Raw genomic sequence first — 17,151 nt, forward strand, 5'->3', positions numbered from 1 at the left:
CATCACAAGTAGAGCAGCAGGCAGAGAGAGAGGAGGAAGCAGGCTCCCCGCGGAGCAGAGAGCCCAATGAGGGGCTCGATCCCAGGACCCTGGGATCATGACCTGAGCCGAAGGCAGCAGCTTAACCCACTGAGCCACCCAGGAGCCCCCATTCTGACATTTATTATATTAAGTTTTCATTTTGCCACTTTGGGCTGAATCCTTGTTTCCTGGTGTCCTGTATTTGGCATTAATATTTTTATTTCTTGGTGATCTCTGTAATGCTAACACAAATTTGTAGACACATACTCAGGGTAAGGCTTTCCTGCATCTAGAATTGGTGATATGAGGTCAGGGTCAAAATCAGCAGCACTACAGGAGGGTGAGTCACTGAATCTCGAGGTGAGGGCACACTGCCTTGAAGCAGGCTGGTTTGCCAGTAGAGCTGGGGACCTGCATGAGTCCTGATGCTCCATCCTGTTGGGTGGCAAGTGAGACTGTCTGAGGAGCCTGGGGTAGAGCCCCTCACGTACCGTGACGCTGGGTGCAGAGACGCTCTCTCTGTTGTCTTCAGTCTGGGCTTTGCCTTGGTGAATGTTCAAATTCCCCTAAGACTTAACATTCTCCCGATGAGAAACCTGAGTAGATGTGTACGTGCGTTTTGTGCCAGCCTTCCTTGTCTCCCTTCTTACTGACCTGTCAGAGGATGCCTGCCTCTGTCCGCGGGATGGTTCTCCCCCGGGGAAGCGGACAACGGACAGCATGCCATTCTCTTCTTTCTTCCCTTACCCAGAGTAGCTTTGAAGCCTCCTGATACCACGTAGCACGTATTACTCTGCCGAAACCCAGACCCTCCAGTGTTTACGTGCATTGTTATCCCCGTGATTCCCTAGTCATGTTTCACGGGGGATAGAATGTTTCACTGAACCGTCAGGGTTTGTTTCTACACAGCGGAGTGTAGTGGGAGCTGAGAGAAGCCGGTGTCGATGCAGAAGCCCTACCCGTGGGAGGACCTGGGCGCCGGGTCTGGAACAGCGTCGGGCGTCCTCACTGGGACGCTGCTGCTGATTTATGTGTCTCCTCTGACTGAGAGCCCACTCTGCCCGGTTGACTTTCACCTTTAACTACAATTACAAGAAGAGTTGGAGTCATCCGTACACTTGGGGGTCAAGTGGGGAGCAAGAAAGACGGCGGTCGGGGTGTCCACCATTGGTGTCTCCTGAGGAGGGGGTCCTGCCCTTCACAGTGACTTCTGCGTGTAGCAAAGGCGGGCGCCACGGTGGCGAAGAAAGACCCGGGACCCAAACGGGGAGCTGTGCAAGGTACCTGTTTCCTCGGGGTCACGCTTACGCACGCTCTGCTCTTCTGTCCAGCAAATGTTTATCGAGCCCCTGCTTCGACCCAGTGCTTTCCTGGGCATTTATGCTCATATTCTCTTCTCATGGAGTCACATTCTAGGAGGAGAGGCAAAACCCTCAAGTAAATACATGGGCAAGATGATTTCATGCAGGGGAGCGCGATCCAGAGAGGAAAGCAGGGTGGTGTGATGGGGACTGTTTGCTGCTTTGACTGTGAGCTCAGGACAGGTCCTGGGGGTTGAGGAGGTTGGGTTCAGGCCCTGAGTCTGAGCATTTCTGGCAGAGAGAGCAGCACAGGCAGAGGAACTGAAACGAGGATGCACCAGACATCCTCAAAGGACAAGCAGTCCTCGTGGCTGGGCATGGTGAATCAGAGGAAGGAGGCTGTTTGCAGATAGAGAGGTCTGCAGGAATCTGGGTTCCATTCTTACTGGGAAGGCTTTGGAAGGTCTTAAGCAGGAGCACACCATCGATTGGGATTTCTGAGAACCCCCGTGCTGCCCGCAGAGAATGGGTTATAGGAACAGGAGTGGAGCAGGGAGCCAGGCTTGCCTGTTCCATCTTGCCCGGGTGGGAGGCCATGGGGAACTGCATCAGGAGAGGATGTAAGTCCCATTCTTTCCATAGTCAGGTGGCCGGCCAGTCTGTCCCCCTCATCTCCATCACACAGCCCAGACGGTGTCACTCACCAGCTTTTCTTGTTCTCCAAGAGATCAAGAGATTGGCACAGGCAATCAATAAACCATGTACCACATTGGCTCATACTTTTGTTTCCATATCAGGAGTTATGTTTTCCTTATGTTTCATCTCCAGGATCTCACTTAGGTCCTGACCTCACAGTAGAAACCCAGAGCACCCCAACTCTGGCTATTGGAGCCAAGCCAGCCCCAAAACTTCATCCCCTGCACGGCACTGATCCCCTCCCTTGGATGCCCCACTCTTGACCCAGAAGCACGTTCAGTGGGCACCTCTCCTGGGTGCCGACGTAGTTTGGGGCTGATGGCTTGCCTGTTTCTAGCAGAACACATGTGATCAGGTGAGCAGCCTCTCTTTCACATGGTTCTAAATATTCTTACTTGGATTTTGCTTAAAGAAAAAAAAAAAACCAAACTATCAACACATTTTTCCCTTTTCATACTTCACCAAAGAGGAAAAAGGGTAGCAGAATAAACTCCCACGATTTTTCCTGTGGTGACTCAGCACAAATATGACAGATCACAGAAGGGATCCTTACCGGCAGCTGTCAGTGTCATCTGAAATGAATTAGAGCTTCCCCCTTCCCTGCAATACTGAGCTCTGAGAGAGACACGGGAGGTTGCTCCCACTGCTCACAGACCTGGAGGTCCACCGCTCAGCTCTGCTGGGGATCACGGGTGCTTCTAGGGCAAACTGAACCCGGCTTGGGTGTTGGGGAAACATCAGCCCACCTCGCTTTGCTCAGCACAGTCGTGTGTGTTGTGCAAACAGGCTGCATTTTCTTGGTCTCGAACAGGCCGTTGGTCTCTTGGGCGGCAGCTGATTTGGCCGAGCAGGAGTTGGGACCTCGACGTCTGGGGTGTGCAAACGAGGGCGTTCACATTGTAGGATGGCTGGGTTACCAGTAGTCATCCCGTAATTCGAGATAACCCACCACATGACTAAAGAGACATCTGGAAACCCATGCGTGTGCTTACGGAAAACTCTCCTCCGGGTACCGCTGGTCCGTGTTTGTATGATGGCTTCCCTTTGGGCTGTTTTCCCGCCATTGTGGTAAATATTTCTGCATTTGAAGCGAGTGACTCAGGAGAGAGCAGAAAACCTGTTGTTATTGCCAATAATTCTCTTTTGCAAAATGTAGGAAGACTGAATTCTGCCCAGACGCTCTCCAGCTTTAAAACCGAACTTCCAGCCCCTTCCCCCACCCCCACCCGCTCGCGCAGGCTCCCGCCGGCTGCGCGTTTTGTCCCCCGTCTCGCCCCGTCCGCAGCCTGACTCGCCGCTCTTGTCCTCCTTCCTCCCGCTTTTTCTTTCTCTCCTCTCACGGTCTAAAGATGCTCTCAGCCACCAGCCACAGCCGAAGCGGCAGCGGCAGCAAGTCGTCCGGACCGCCACCCCCGTCGGGTTCCTCCGGGAGTGAGGCGGGGGCCGGGGCAGCTGCGCCGGCTTCCCAGCACCCCGCAACTGGCACCGGTGCTGTCCAGACCGAAGCCATGAAGCAGATCCTCGGGGTAATCGACAAGAAACTTCGGAACCTGGAGAAGAAAAAGGGCAAGCTTGATGATTACCAGGAACGAATGAACAAAGGGGAAAGGCTTAATCAAGATCAGCTGGATGCCGTATCTAAGTACCAGGAAGTCACAAATAACTTGGAGTTTGCGAAAGAATTACAGAGGAGTTTCATGGCATTAAGTCAAGATATTCAGAAAACAATAAAGAAGACAGCGCGTCGGGAGCAGCTTATGAGAGAAGAAGCTGAACAAAAACGTTTAAAAACTGTACTTGAGCTCCAGTATGTTTTGGACAAATTGGGAGATGATGAGGTGAGAACTGACCTGAAGCAAGGTTTGAATGGAGTGCCAATATTGTCTGAAGAGGAATTGTCATTGTTGGATGAATTCTACAAATTAGCAGACCCTGAACGGGACATGAGCTTAAGGTTGAATGAGCAGTATGAACATGCTTCCATTCACCTATGGGACTTGCTGGAAGGAAAGGAAAAATCTGTATGTGGAACAACCTATAAAGCTCTAAAGGAAATTGTTGAGCGTGTTTTCCAGTCAAACTACTTTGACAGCACCCACAACGGCCAGAATGGGCTGTGTGAGGAAGAAGAGGCAGCTTCAGCACCTACAGCTGAAGACCAGGTAGCTGAAGCTGAACCTGAGCCAGCAGAAGAATACACTGAACAAAGTGAAGTTGAATCAACAGAGTATGTAAATAGACAATTTATGGCAGAAACACAGTTCAGCAGTGGTGAAAAGGAGCAGGTAGATGAGTGGACAGTCGAAACAGTTGAGGTGGTAAATTCACTCCAGCAGCAACCTCAGGCTGCATCTCCTTCAGTGCCAGAGCCCCACTCTTTGACTCCAGTGGCTCAGGCAGATCCCGTTGTGAGAAGACAGCGAGTCCAAGACCTTATGGCGCAAATGCAGGGGCCCTATAATTTCATACAGGATTCAATGCTGGATTTTGAAAACCAGACTCTTGATCCTGCCATTGTATCTGCACAGCCTATGAATCCGACACAAAACATGGACATGCCCCAGCTGGTTTGCCCTCCGGTTCATTCTGAATCTAGACTTGCTCAGCCTAATCAAGTTCCGGTACAACCAGAAGCTACACAGGTTCCTTTGGTTTCATCCACAAGTGAAGGGTACACAGCACCTCAACCCTTGTACCAGCCTTCTCACGCTACAGAGCAGCGACCACAAAAGGAACCAACTGACCAGATTCAGGCAACAATCTCCTTAAATACAGACCAGACTACAGCATCATCTTCCCTTCTGGCTGCTTCTCAGCCTCAGGTGTTCCAGGCTGGGACAAGCAAACCATTACATAGCAGTGGAATCAATGTAAATGCAGCTCCATTCCAATCCATGCAAACGGTGTTCAATATGAATGCCCCAGTTCCTCCTGTTAATGAACCAGAAACTTTGAAAGAGCAAAATCAGTACCAGCCCAGTTACAACCAGAGCTTTTCTAGTCAGCCTCACCAAGTAGAACAAACAGACCTTCAGCAAGAACAGCTTCAAACAGTGGTTGGCACCTACCATGGTTCCCAGGACCAGCCTCATCAGGTGACTGGTAACCACCAGCAGCCTCCCCAGCAGAACACTGGATTTCCACGTAGCAGTCAGCCGTATTACAACAGTCGTGGTGTGTCTCGTGGTGGTTCCCGTGGTGCTAGAGGCTTGATGAATGGATATAGGGGCCCTGCCAATGGATTCAGAGGAGGATATGATGGTTACCGCCCTTCATTCTCTAACACTCCAAACAGTGGTTACACACAATCTCAGTTCAGTGCTCCCCGGGACTACTCTGGCTATCAGCGGGATGGATATCAGCAGAATTTCAAGCAAGGATCTGAGCAGAGTGGACCACGGGGAGCCCCACGAGGTCGTGGAGGGCCCCCAAGACCCAACAGAGGGATGCCGCAAATGAACACTCAGCAAGTGAATTAATCTGATTCACAGGATTATGTTTAAACGCCAAAAACACACTGGCCAGTGTACCATAATATATTACCAGAAGAGTTATTATCTATTTGTTCTCCCTTTCAGGAAACTTATTGTAAAGGGACTGTTTTCATCCCATAAAGACAGGACTACAATTGTCAGCTTCATATTACCTGGATATGGAAGGAAACTATTTTTATTCTGCATGTTCTGTCCTAAGCGTCATCTTGAGTCTTGCACATGATACTCAGATTCCTCACCCTTGCTTAGGAGTAAAACATAATACACTTTACAGGGTGATATCTCCATAGTTATTTGAAGTGGCTTGGAAAAAGCAAGATTGACTTTTGACATTGGACAAAATCTATAAATCAGCCCTAGAGTTATTCAGTGGTAACTGACAAAACTAAAATATTTCCCTTCGAGGAGGAGTGGAGTGTGGTTTGGCAGAACAACTGCATTTCACAGCTTTTCCAGTTAAATTGGAGCACTGAACGTTAGATGCATACCAAATTATGCATGGGCCCTTAATATAAAAGGCTGGCTACCAGCTTTGACACAGCACTATTCATCCTCTGGCCAAACGACTGTGGTTAAAAACACATGTAAATTGCTTTTTAACAGCTGATACTGTATAAGACAAAGCCAAAATGCAAAATTAGGCTTTGATTGGCACTTTTTGAAAAATATGCAACAAATACGGGATGTAATCTGGATGGCCGCTTCTGTACTTAATGTGAAGTATTTAGATACCTTTTTGAACACTTAACAGTTTCTTCGACAATGACTTTTGTAAGGATTGGTACTATATATCATTCCTTATAATGTACATTGTCTGTCACTAATCCTTGAATCTTGCTGTATTGTCACCTAAATTGGTATAGGTACTGATGAAAATATCTAATGGATAATCATAACACTCTTGGTCACATGTTTTTCCTGCAGCCTGAAGGTTTTCAAAAGAAAAATAGCAAATGCCTGCTGCTACCACCCTTTTAAATTGCTATCTTTTGCAAAGCACCAGTATGTGTTTTAGATTGATTTCCCTATTTTAGGGAAATGACAGACAGTAGTCTCAGTTCTGATGGTATAAGCAAAACAAATAAAACATGTTTATAAAAGTTGTATCTTGAAACACTGGTGTTCAACAGCTAGCAGCTTATGTGGTTCACCCCATGCACTGTTAGTGTTTCAAATTTTATGGTTATCTCCAGCAGCTATTTCTATAGTTGCATTTATCTTTTGTCTAACCCTAATTGAATTACCTTTTTCTCATGGAGGCATTTATATTCAAAGTGGTGATTCCTTCACTTAGATGCATAGGGAGAGTCACAAGTTTGATGGAGATGACAGCTTAGTAATTTATGTACTGTTGGAATTTGTGCTAGCAGTTTGAGCACTAGTTCTGTGTGCCTATGAACTTAATGCTGCTTGTCATATCCCACCTTGACTTCATGGAGAATTAATCCCATCTATTCAGCAAAGGCTACTAATACTAAGTGAATGGTATTTTCTGTGCAGAAATTGAATTTTGTTTTATTAGCCTTTAGCTAAGGAGTTTTTCCAGTAGGTGCTCAGCTACTAAAGAAAAACAAACAAGACACAAAACTATTCTCAAACATTCATTATTAGACAACTGGAGTTTTTGCTGGTTTTGTAACCTACTAAAATGGATAGGCAGTTGAACATTCCACATAAAAAAGTTTTTTGTAGGGTGGTGGGGAAGGGGGCATATCTTCAATGTTTATTTTAAAATAAAATAAGTTCTTGACTTTAAAAAAAAAAAAACAAAAACAAACAAACAAAAAAAACCCCGAACTTCCAGGGAGAACATCATTTTTGTTCTCTTTCACTTCCTGTGTTTAAATCATCCAGAATCCATTCACACTTCGTGGTGTCCTCTGGCTCAGTCTCTCCAAATGCCTTGGAGACTGGCTGTGTGAGCGGCGTGGATGAGGGTGGAAAGAGGCTTCAGCAGGCACAGAGGACCTGTCATTTTGGAGGTGACTCCCCAGGGTTTAAAATAAGCGATTGTGTGATAGAGAGTAACTGCTCTCATCCCTGGTATGAAAGACAAAACCAGTTGGACTTTTTAATGTAATTGATATAGGATCTTAAAAACTCCTGTTTTTTTCTTTTACTGTATGTTTTCAAACTGCGTTTTGGGGGAAAGGGCAACAGAGATGCCCCACCTGCTTCCGCCTCCCTGGGACGACTTGGCCCCAGTCCTTTCTTAGCCACCCAGGCCTCGGTGAATGGGGAGGCGGGGAGGAGGGAGGGCCACACCTTATCAGTCTTCCCACCCGGGTTTTGTTTTGTGCTATGTGGGCCCAGCACCCAGGATTGTGTGCATGGAAAGTCCCACTCTGATAGTGTGCCCCTCCATGCTCCACATGGACCGAATGTCCAGAACTGGGCTGGGTCCTGGAGGGACAAGCCATTGTCATCACGGATAGGTACAGGGGAGACTGCTGCTCCCACAGACAGCACCCCGCCAGCCCCCGACCAGGAGCTATTTGGTAAGAGGCGGGGTTGGTGTTTCCAGGGACAAGGGACGGAACCCACACGCATCCCGTCTGTTCTCGGGGCAGGGCTGCGGCCGGCTCCCGCCGCGGGTGGGCTATACTGGTCTACCATGGCAGTTCTCATCCTGAGCACTGGCTAATGCTTGCTGTGAATTGAATCACAGGGAAGAAACACCCATTTGAGGTGTGAGCCAGTTGATTTACACAGTAGGTGAGGAGAAATCCCTCTGGGCCGCGTGGAGGTTGAGTGGAGCAGTTTCCTGTGGTGTCCCAGCTCTCCGCTGGCCGTGCCAGGACCCGCGGCGTTGACTGGGGGCTGGGCTGGGGGCCGGCCCAGAGCAGGGTGCAGACACCTCCACTGGGGGCTCGTGCGTAAGTAACTGTGCTCTCCAGAGCCCCATTCCAGGGCAGCCTCTTGTCCCACAGTGAATAGGGAGCCCTGTCTTGGAGAATAACACAATGACCTTCATAACAGCTCCATGGGGAAAGCATTGCAGGTTGGATTGGGCTGTGAGGCCTTCCGGGATAAAGCACGTGCTAAAGAGGGGGACCACTCCCTCAGGGCACTTGCAGGGGATGCAGCACGCACAGAGCAGACAGGGCCCTTGCCAGGTCCCGGGGGACATCCCCAGTGCTGGGAGCCGCCCTGACCACCGCCCAGCCCCATTTGGGGACCATGACCTAAGAGAGGAGGGGAGCCTGCCCCGCTGGGAGGAGACCTCTGACCTGAGACAGCCACACACTGTCCTCTCCCTGTCCACAGTCAGCAGAGCCCTAGCCCAGGCCAGACCACTGCCCTTGGCCTCTGCTGAGCTGCTCCCTTCACGTGGCCTCCAGACAGGCTCTGTCTCGAGCCATGAAACCCGTGGTCCTCATAAGACATGTGAAACTGGGGACCTGCCTATTGCTGTCCTTTATTTTCTGGAAATAAGTATGGAAGAAAACACTGTAGAGACTGGGGAGTGAGTCAGGAGGACAGAGAACATGCTCCATGCGAGGTGGGCCTGGCACAGGCCATGTTCCCACAAGAGACACCGTGCTTGGACGGGGCTGTGCCTGCCGGCTGGCCACCATGGCCACTGTGGTGGCGGCTCTGCTGGGGGAGGGGATCCAGGTGCCAATGCAGGTAAGTGTGTCCGCTCCCTCCGTCCATGAGGCAGCCTCACGGCAGGATGGCAGGAACGTGTGTTTCCGACACGGGAGGGGCCGGGCCACACACGGGCGGAGTCCGAGCCCCGGGCGTCCTATCTGCCCATCGCCACCGTCACCGTGCCCTGTCCAGCCACACTGCACCGCCTCGGCCTCTGGTCGTCCCCCAGAGCACGGGGCCACATATCCGTGCTGTGGAGTCACACGCAGGTGCTTCAGACTCCGGAGAAGCAGACAGATGCCGAGCAGGGCTGTCAGGAGATTCTGGACATTCTTAGAAATGACATGTCCATTTCATCAAATGCGTGATGAAAATTCCTTTAAAAAGAAATAACCCACAGGTTAAACGAGACCTGAGAAGAGTGTAGATCAGCGCTTTGTGGCCTGAGTCCAGCGACACCTCCCTGGCTGGCGTCAGAGCCCAGGACGTGTCCTTTCAGGATCTCCCGTCCCGGAATGACAACACGCGGCCCCCCATGGAAGTAAGACATCCCGCACATTCCATGATCCCCTCTCTCTCTCCCACACTGTAAGTCACCATCAGAAGTCCCGTCAAACAAATCCTGAGGGTCCCATCGACCCCCGGCCCCCTTGGCACCTTTCCATGTGTTTGCGTGGATACATGAACCGAGGTCAATATTTTAGCACAGATGGGATTGATTATACATATATTTTTGCAACTTGCTTTTTAAACCTCCTGTGCCTTGGAGCATATGCATTATCAGAACGCACAGGTGCACTCACTTGAGAAAAACCGCATAAGGTCCTCCAGACTGGGTGTTGGGCTCGTTTGTTTAACTCATATCGATGACATGTAGGTTGTTGCCTTTGTCATCCCTCGCTACAACTGATGCCTTTCCACACCCTGCTGAACTCATAAATTGCCTTGGAAAACAGACTTCACTCATTTAAATGCCCCCTGAGACTGTGCTCCTTCTAGGCAGTCTTTCCAGTACTTGTTTTTTTCAGCCCTTTGAATTTCTGACCATCTGGTAATTAGAGCATATTTTTAAAATCTTTACTTCCCTGATAACTAATAATATTGAAAGTGTCGTGTTTTATGTGGGCTATTTGTACCTCTGCATAGATGAATGTATTTTGGGGGGTGGTTTGGCTTTTTTATTGATTCCTAGGAGCTCTTTATATATGCTAGACATTAATTCCTTATTTTCTGCACATGCTACATTCTCTTCCTGGCAGTCTGTAGCCCGAGGCTTTTTTCTGCTCTTCTGAGTTCTTTCGAATAGCTCAGCCAGTAACCTCACACCTTATGAATGTGTGAAATGCTGAGAACAAGAAATGAGGCCTGTTTTCCACTCAGGCACGCGGGTCAGAAGACCCTGGAAACTTCCGCCAACTTCCAAGCACAACATGTCGTGGAGATGACTTTGTTCTCACTGTGTCCTGCTGGGCTGCTGGGGCTGGAAGGAGGCCCCCGGGGCCCTGGCTACATTTTCTTGCTTTCCCACCACTTCAGGGATGGAGCACTGCCTTTCCTTGCCAACGCTGACTCTCTTGGCCCCCCTGCTTCTTAACCTGCCCGAGTGCATCTTGCCCACCGTGGTGCAGGTCCGGACTTTGTCCTGATAGCTCACGGTTTCTGCAGCAGGTGATGTCAGACTTGCTTCCTCCAGCCCTGGAGGCAAAGCTTGGTCAGCAGGGAGGGTCTCACGGTTGTGGATGTAGGTCGGGGCTGCGAAGGCACCCAGGCCTGGACCACGGACTCGCTGGGTCTCTCCAAAGCTGCCATCATTTCCTCCTGCCTTACAACTAATTTGGGCCGCTCTGGTGGCAAGCCAAGTCATCGCAGGTTGCATAAGGCCTGCAGCCCTGGCCTGTACATTCCTTTGTCCACCGTGAACTGACCTTCATGTACGAGAGCCCCACAGACTGGCCTTCGTAGGAAGCCGGGTTTTATTCCTGAGCGGTGAGCATGGACGCCTTTGCAATCAGCCTCTCCTCCTCCTGCTCAGGCTCATTTCTCCATATTTTCTCTCCTCTTCTTTCCTCGCCTTGTTTTCTCTGTGATTTGCCTGCAAGGGGGGACGATTTGTCCCAGTTCCTTCCTGTGAACAGTGGCCCTGAGCACGGGCCCCTGGGACAGGCCACGGTAGGAACCTCTGAGAAAGAAAAGTGTGTTTGAGCTCAGCTGGTGTGATGAACCTTTGAGGGCAACAGAGAAGAATGATTATCTCACACCCTCAGCCCCGCCTGCTGTTGAGAGGCTTATTTTCACGCTGGAAGACGTGGTTTTCCGGCTTCACCATGTGGGGAGTGAACCGTTCTTGGCAAGAGCGGTCACTCGGAAGAGCATGCAATGATGGGTTTCTCCTGGGGGTCACCGTGCCCTCAGGGGCATTTGGCAATGTCTGGGGATAGCCTGGGTGGTCGTGGCTGGGCAGGATGTCGCTAGCAGCAAGCCTGCAGAAGCCAGGGGGGTGGTGAACATCTTCGGAGCCCGGCACAGCCCCCAGCTGAGGCCCCAGTGTCGGCAGGACCTGGGCTGCTCTCCAGGCGGTGCTGGGTGTGGGAGAGCATGCTTTGCGAGAGGACGCCCTGTGGGACTGGGGGTAGGGGGTCACCTAGCTGTCCTTCAAGTTCCCAGCCTTCCCTCTTCCTAGCACCGCCATCCTTCAGAACCCATCCTCTCAGAGGAGAAATGGGGGCTTTCTGACCCTCCTGGCCCCAGGCCCCACATGTGACCTGTCACAGGCCCTGGCCTGGACCTTCATTTCTGGCCTGGCTACAAGTGGGGGCCGCCAGCACGGCTGGTCCAGGCCAGCTCGCCACCATGACTTCGTTCCACACTGGCACTGGGCTTTCCTGGCCTCTCTCAACCCATCGCTCCAGTTTGCACACCACACTCCTTGCCTCAGTGAAGCTGGCCGCAGGTGCGCTGGACGTAGGTGAGGATGGGTGTTGGCTGCCAGAACACTTGCTGGCTGCCCACCTCTGGCTCCCGTACCTAAGGGGTTCCTGTTAATTAGGCATCATTGGCCACACTGGGAGCTGCGCGATAACATTTTATAGGCCATTTTCTCATAAAGAAAAGCAAAGCCGATGTAATTCTTGCTGGCTTTGGGGTTTTGGCTTCACACTCAGCACATCTGATGCAGCCACCCTGGGAATCAAAATCCTCCAATCACTGGCCGTATCATGGAGTAACAACGAAAATGCTACATTTTAGTTCTTTGAGCAAAGACCCTCAAATCCTTTAATGTCCAGGCAATAAACATCGAACCATCTTCCCTGAAGGCCTGCAGACCCTGAATTGAGCTCTGAGTCAGGAGATCCCCAGCAAAGGTTTGGAAAGGCTGCAGTGGGGGCGACACTCGGTTCTGCCTTTGCCAACATAAGAAGTGTGCATGTGGATGGAAGCATGCTGTGGTCAGCCATCCCGGGGGCTGTCCTTGCCCTCGGGGCTCAGGAGGGACTTGAGCAGGACCATGGAGGGGTGTGGTGGCGTGCACCTTGGTCATCGTCTTACAGAGACTTCTGGATCTAAGATAAATGCCAAAAAATGAAGCAGAATTAAACATGCATACAGAATGGGGATGACAGGGCCCACCCTGAGCCCTTGCCCGGGCTTTACTGACACTGGGCCATTGTTCACACTCCAGCCCTCTGGTCTGTTTCAAGAGCAGAAACGTGGAGACTGATGGAGACATGCCCATGGAGAACACTGAGGAATGCCGATAGCTAAGATGATGGAGAAGCCCATAGACGCATACGTGTGCATGTGAGCACACACATGGTCTGCACAAGTGTTTGATGTATCTCTCTGGGCATTATAGGTGTGCGTATGCATCTGTCTGTCTTCCACCTCTGTCTATACATCCAACCATCCATCCATCCATCCTACCATCCATCTACCCATCTGTCCATCCAACCATCCAGCCAGCCAGCCAACCATCCATCTATGCATCTGTCCATCCAACCATCCAGCCAGCCAGCCAACCATCCATCTATGCATCTGTCCATCCAAGCATCCATCCATCTGACCAACCATCCATCTACACATCTGTCCATCCAACCATCCATCCGTCCAGCCAACGATCCATCTACGCATCTGTCCATCCAACCATCCATCTATCCATCCTACCATCCATCTACGCATCTGTCCATCCAACCATCCGTCTATCCATCCTACCATCCATCTACACATCTGTCCATCCAACCATCCAACCAGCCAGCCAACAATCCATCTACGCATCTGTCCATCCAAGCATCCATCCATCCAACCAACCATCCATCTACACATCTGTCCATCCAACCATCCAGCCAACCAACCATCTACATATCTGTCGATCCAACCATCCACCTATCCATCATATTATCCATCTATACATCTGTCCATCTAACTATCCAGCCAGCCAGCCAACCATCCATCCATGAATGTGTCAGTATACACAGACACGCACACAGACACAGACACACAGCAGTCATAAGAACTGAAAAGGAAATTTGGGAAATCCCCTCTGTTCTTCACAGCCCCTAAGGACATTGGCATCTATGGAACAAGATGCCAATGGATTGTTCTGGAAATGATTGGGCTGTCAGGAGAGCATCCTGGTGTTTTAGAAATAAAGAAGCTTATGCACTTGCTACAAGTTTGTTTCCGAAATGGGTATAAATTTTTTTTTCCTCAAATGTTTGTGCTTGAAGAATTTGTCTTTGTTTGCCTAGACACACTGCTGAGGGTTATTGCTGAAATGGTTAAAAAAAAAAAAAAAAGATAATGAAATGGTAAAAAAAAAAAAAAAAAAAAAAAAAAAAAAAAAGCAATGGTATCCATAGAGCATCCGCTGTGTGCCCAGTGGTGAGTGAGGACTTCTGCATGCATTCTCACACTGGGGCCATCACTGTCCCCAGCTGGGGACCCATCGATGTAGAGGGTCTAGCACTTTTCCCAGGGCTCTGCAGGCGGCAGGAGAAACTCCAGCGGGGCCAGCATGGGGCCGCAGGGAGGGGCTGGAGAGAGCGGTGGCCAGGGTCTCCGGCTGCTTCTCTCTCCTTCTGTTGGCCACTTATTCCCAATAATTACCATTTATCCCTATTCCTCGTGAGCCAGGCAGGGGGCCGTACCCAGGAGTTCATGATCGAGGGCACTGGGATGCAAAACAGGGCATTGGTGAACATGGTGAGGGAGGTCAAGGCAGGAATCATTGGAGAAGAAAGAGGTCATCTAGGGAAGGTTTCGGAAGTCAGGGCCAAAGATGTTCCTTAGGGCCTGGATGTAGACCAGATATGAGTCTGTGGATCATGAGAGCTTCTACACTTACAGGCACGCACACTTGTCTGTTGACAAACAGCCAGAATGATCAAAGGCGTATCAGCCCACCTTGGGAAGATGGCTCTGATCAGTCCAGGCTATGTGCACGTGAACCGATGCTCCCAGCCTGCTGCCCAGGAGAAATGTAGGCCGGCTGCTCCCATCTCGGCAAAGGAGGAGCTGGGGGGATGTCATGGGAGATCTCAGATCCCGGGGAAAGAGGCTCTGCTTGAATGGCTCAGGCTGGAGGCTCTGGGAACATGGGCAGCATCAGATGGTGTCTGAGGGTTTGGGATGGTTCAGGAGGCAGCAACGTTGAGATGGGAAGCTCTGCCTGGAAGCTGGAGGGAGGAGTCGCTTGTCCTGCTGATAAATGAGAGACAGGAGACCTCTGAGCACTTGGGTCTCCATCTGAGTGGAGCGTGGGGCTCGCCTGTGCTCTGGAGACCCTTCTAGACCTTTCTAGGTTGTTCCTGCCACGCGTGTGAATGCCTTCCTTTGCCAAGACGTGTGCTCACGTCACCTTATGAGTGGGTTGGGGCGGGGAGGAGAGGAAGAAATCATCCCTTAGTTCCCGTGACAATGTGTGTTGGAAAGAGAATTATAAGCCCAGGAAAACAGGCAGATGAGAGAAGCAGCTGGCTCTTTGGTGACAGCGTGCACATCGTGGAGATGTGGGGCCTTCCAGGGGCGGGTGCACATGACCCAATGATCACAGCACGTGAGTCAGACACGCTGCTTGGCCCTTGTCCTTCTAATCAGCACAGCATCTGTCATTCCGAGGAGGAGAACGCTCCCATCATGGTTCGGTTTCGGGTGATGGTGTGTGCAGGAGGCCAGCGCTGGTTGCTCCCACAGAAGGACATCTGCTAAGCAGCAGGTGACCGAGCCAGCACAGCACAGGGCGCAAGGACAGGAGCCAGCATCCAAGATGGGGAAATGGTGCAGGTGCGAGGTCAAGGCACAGGGATTTCCCTCCGTCCTTCTTCCATGGGCTGAGGGACCCAGCACCCAGTGCTCTGGGCCAGCAACTTAGGGCGTAAAGAGGGGACACCATGACGTGTCCCCAGTGGTGCCTGCCCTCAGGAAGTTCATCCTGGCTTCTGGCTGCCCCGCCCAACCCAGGCACCATGCCAGGCGTGGAGGATTCCTGCATGGCCTGGGAGCAGAGCCCCACTTGCCCGGAGGCCACAGTCTGCAGGGCGTAGAGAGGAGACCAGGTGTCAGTGTCTCACCAGCAGTGGTGGCTCCGAACCCGGTAGGCAGATGTTGGTGAAGCAAGTCAGAGGACTGCTGGGCGTCCTTCAGCCAACAGGGTCCATGGGGTCCTTCCCAGGAGGAGACATCTAGGCTGAGTTCTGAGTGGCAAGAAGGAGCCAGGCAGGGAGAAGGGTGGCCTGCTCCAGAGCACAGACCATGGAGGGCCTGATGGGGACGCGTCTGGGGTGCCAGACACGTGAGCCATGGGAAGGTTTGGGGACGGCACAAGGAAAGCTGCCAGCAGAGAAGGGGATCCTGGCTAGGATGGGGCCGCAGAGGTGGAGGGAAGGGTCCAGCCTGGGTCTGAAGAGTGGAATGCAGGGGCTGAGGTTGGCAGGGTGTCCGGAACAATTCTGGGATCAGGAGGTCATGTTGGCCACAGACACAATCAGCAGCCACACAGGAAGAAGACACAAAGAACACGCACCGCTAGCCCATCGGCGGACCCCGATGGCCTCGCTCCTCACTTTTCAAACTGTGAGCGGGAGGCTCTAATTACCTCTCGCAACACATGTCCTTTTGGGCACACAGTAGATACGTGGCCCGGGTGAGTGGGTGAGTGGCTGGGGGCTCTGGTGGTCTCATGGGGGGCAGGGCTGGGGGCTCTGGTGGTCTCGTGGGGGCACGGCTGGGGACTTTCATGGTCTTATAGGGGGTACAGGGCTGGGGGCTCTGGTGGTCTCATGGGGATACAGGGCTGGGTGCTCTGGTGGTCTCATAGAGGGTGAGGCCCCAGTTCCTTCCAACCGCAATACTCTGCCCCTCCCAGGATGAAACACCTGTGCCTCAAGTCTTTCCTGGGGTCCCAGGCAGCCACTGCTCAAGTGGGTCTGACCTGCATCCTTGAACTGACCATTTCCACACCCCGCCACCGGCTCACTCATTCATTATCTCACTTACTCATTCATTCATCAGACAGCTCGCTGAGCGTCTGGTGTTTGCCAAGTGCTGAACTGGGTGATGGGACTGCACCGGCCAATGTGACAGATGTGCCCCTCCCCCGTGGGGTTCCAGTCTCGGAGAAGTGTCGGAGATCCTCCTCTCGCACACACCCGCACACACGTATGCAGAGATAAGATTCTGACAAATGCTGTGAGGAGGTCCTGGGTCCTGGGCCCACAGGCAGTAGATCAGGGGTTTCTGGCCCAGCCGGGGTGGCCACAGAGGGCCTCCTGAGGCCCAGAGAGCTGGGGATGAAGGGCAAGCGGAGCCCGAGGGCAGAGGAGCTCATTATGGGAGCTGGAGGATGGTATGGCTGGGGCTCAGGGTATGGCAGAGCGAGCAGAGGCCCCCATGTGAGTGTCTGTGGGGCGTGGATAAGGGCAGACCTGCAAACCGTGACTTCTGAGTCACCGTGGCTGGCATTTCCCTCTGTCTTCACCATGAGCAACTCCACAGACCAGATACCATCACGAGCAGGGCCTGGGAAGGAAGGGGTTCGGACTGTCCTCCCT

At 51.7% G+C, this 17,151-nt stretch overlaps 1 protein-coding gene across 1 annotated transcript; it reads left to right on the top strand.

The window, feature by feature from the left end:
• The first annotated feature begins 3,367 nt into the window (after positions 1–3,367).
• Positions 3,368–6,626, top strand: LOC123927142 (caprin-1-like). The gene has a single exon (XM_045981662.1). It carries the CDS (start codon positions 3,368–3,370, stop codon positions 5,495–5,497), a length of 2,130 nt encoding a protein of 709 aa, XP_045837618.1. The 3' UTR covers positions 5,498–6,626.
• The last annotated feature ends 10,525 nt before the right edge of the window (positions 6,627–17,151 follow it).

This window comes from Meles meles, chromosome 16 (assembly GCF_922984935.1).
Source record: "Meles meles chromosome 16, mMelMel3.1 paternal haplotype, whole genome shotgun sequence".
In the NCBI taxonomy this organism is placed as follows: domain Eukaryota; kingdom Metazoa; phylum Chordata; class Mammalia; order Carnivora; family Mustelidae; genus Meles; species Meles meles.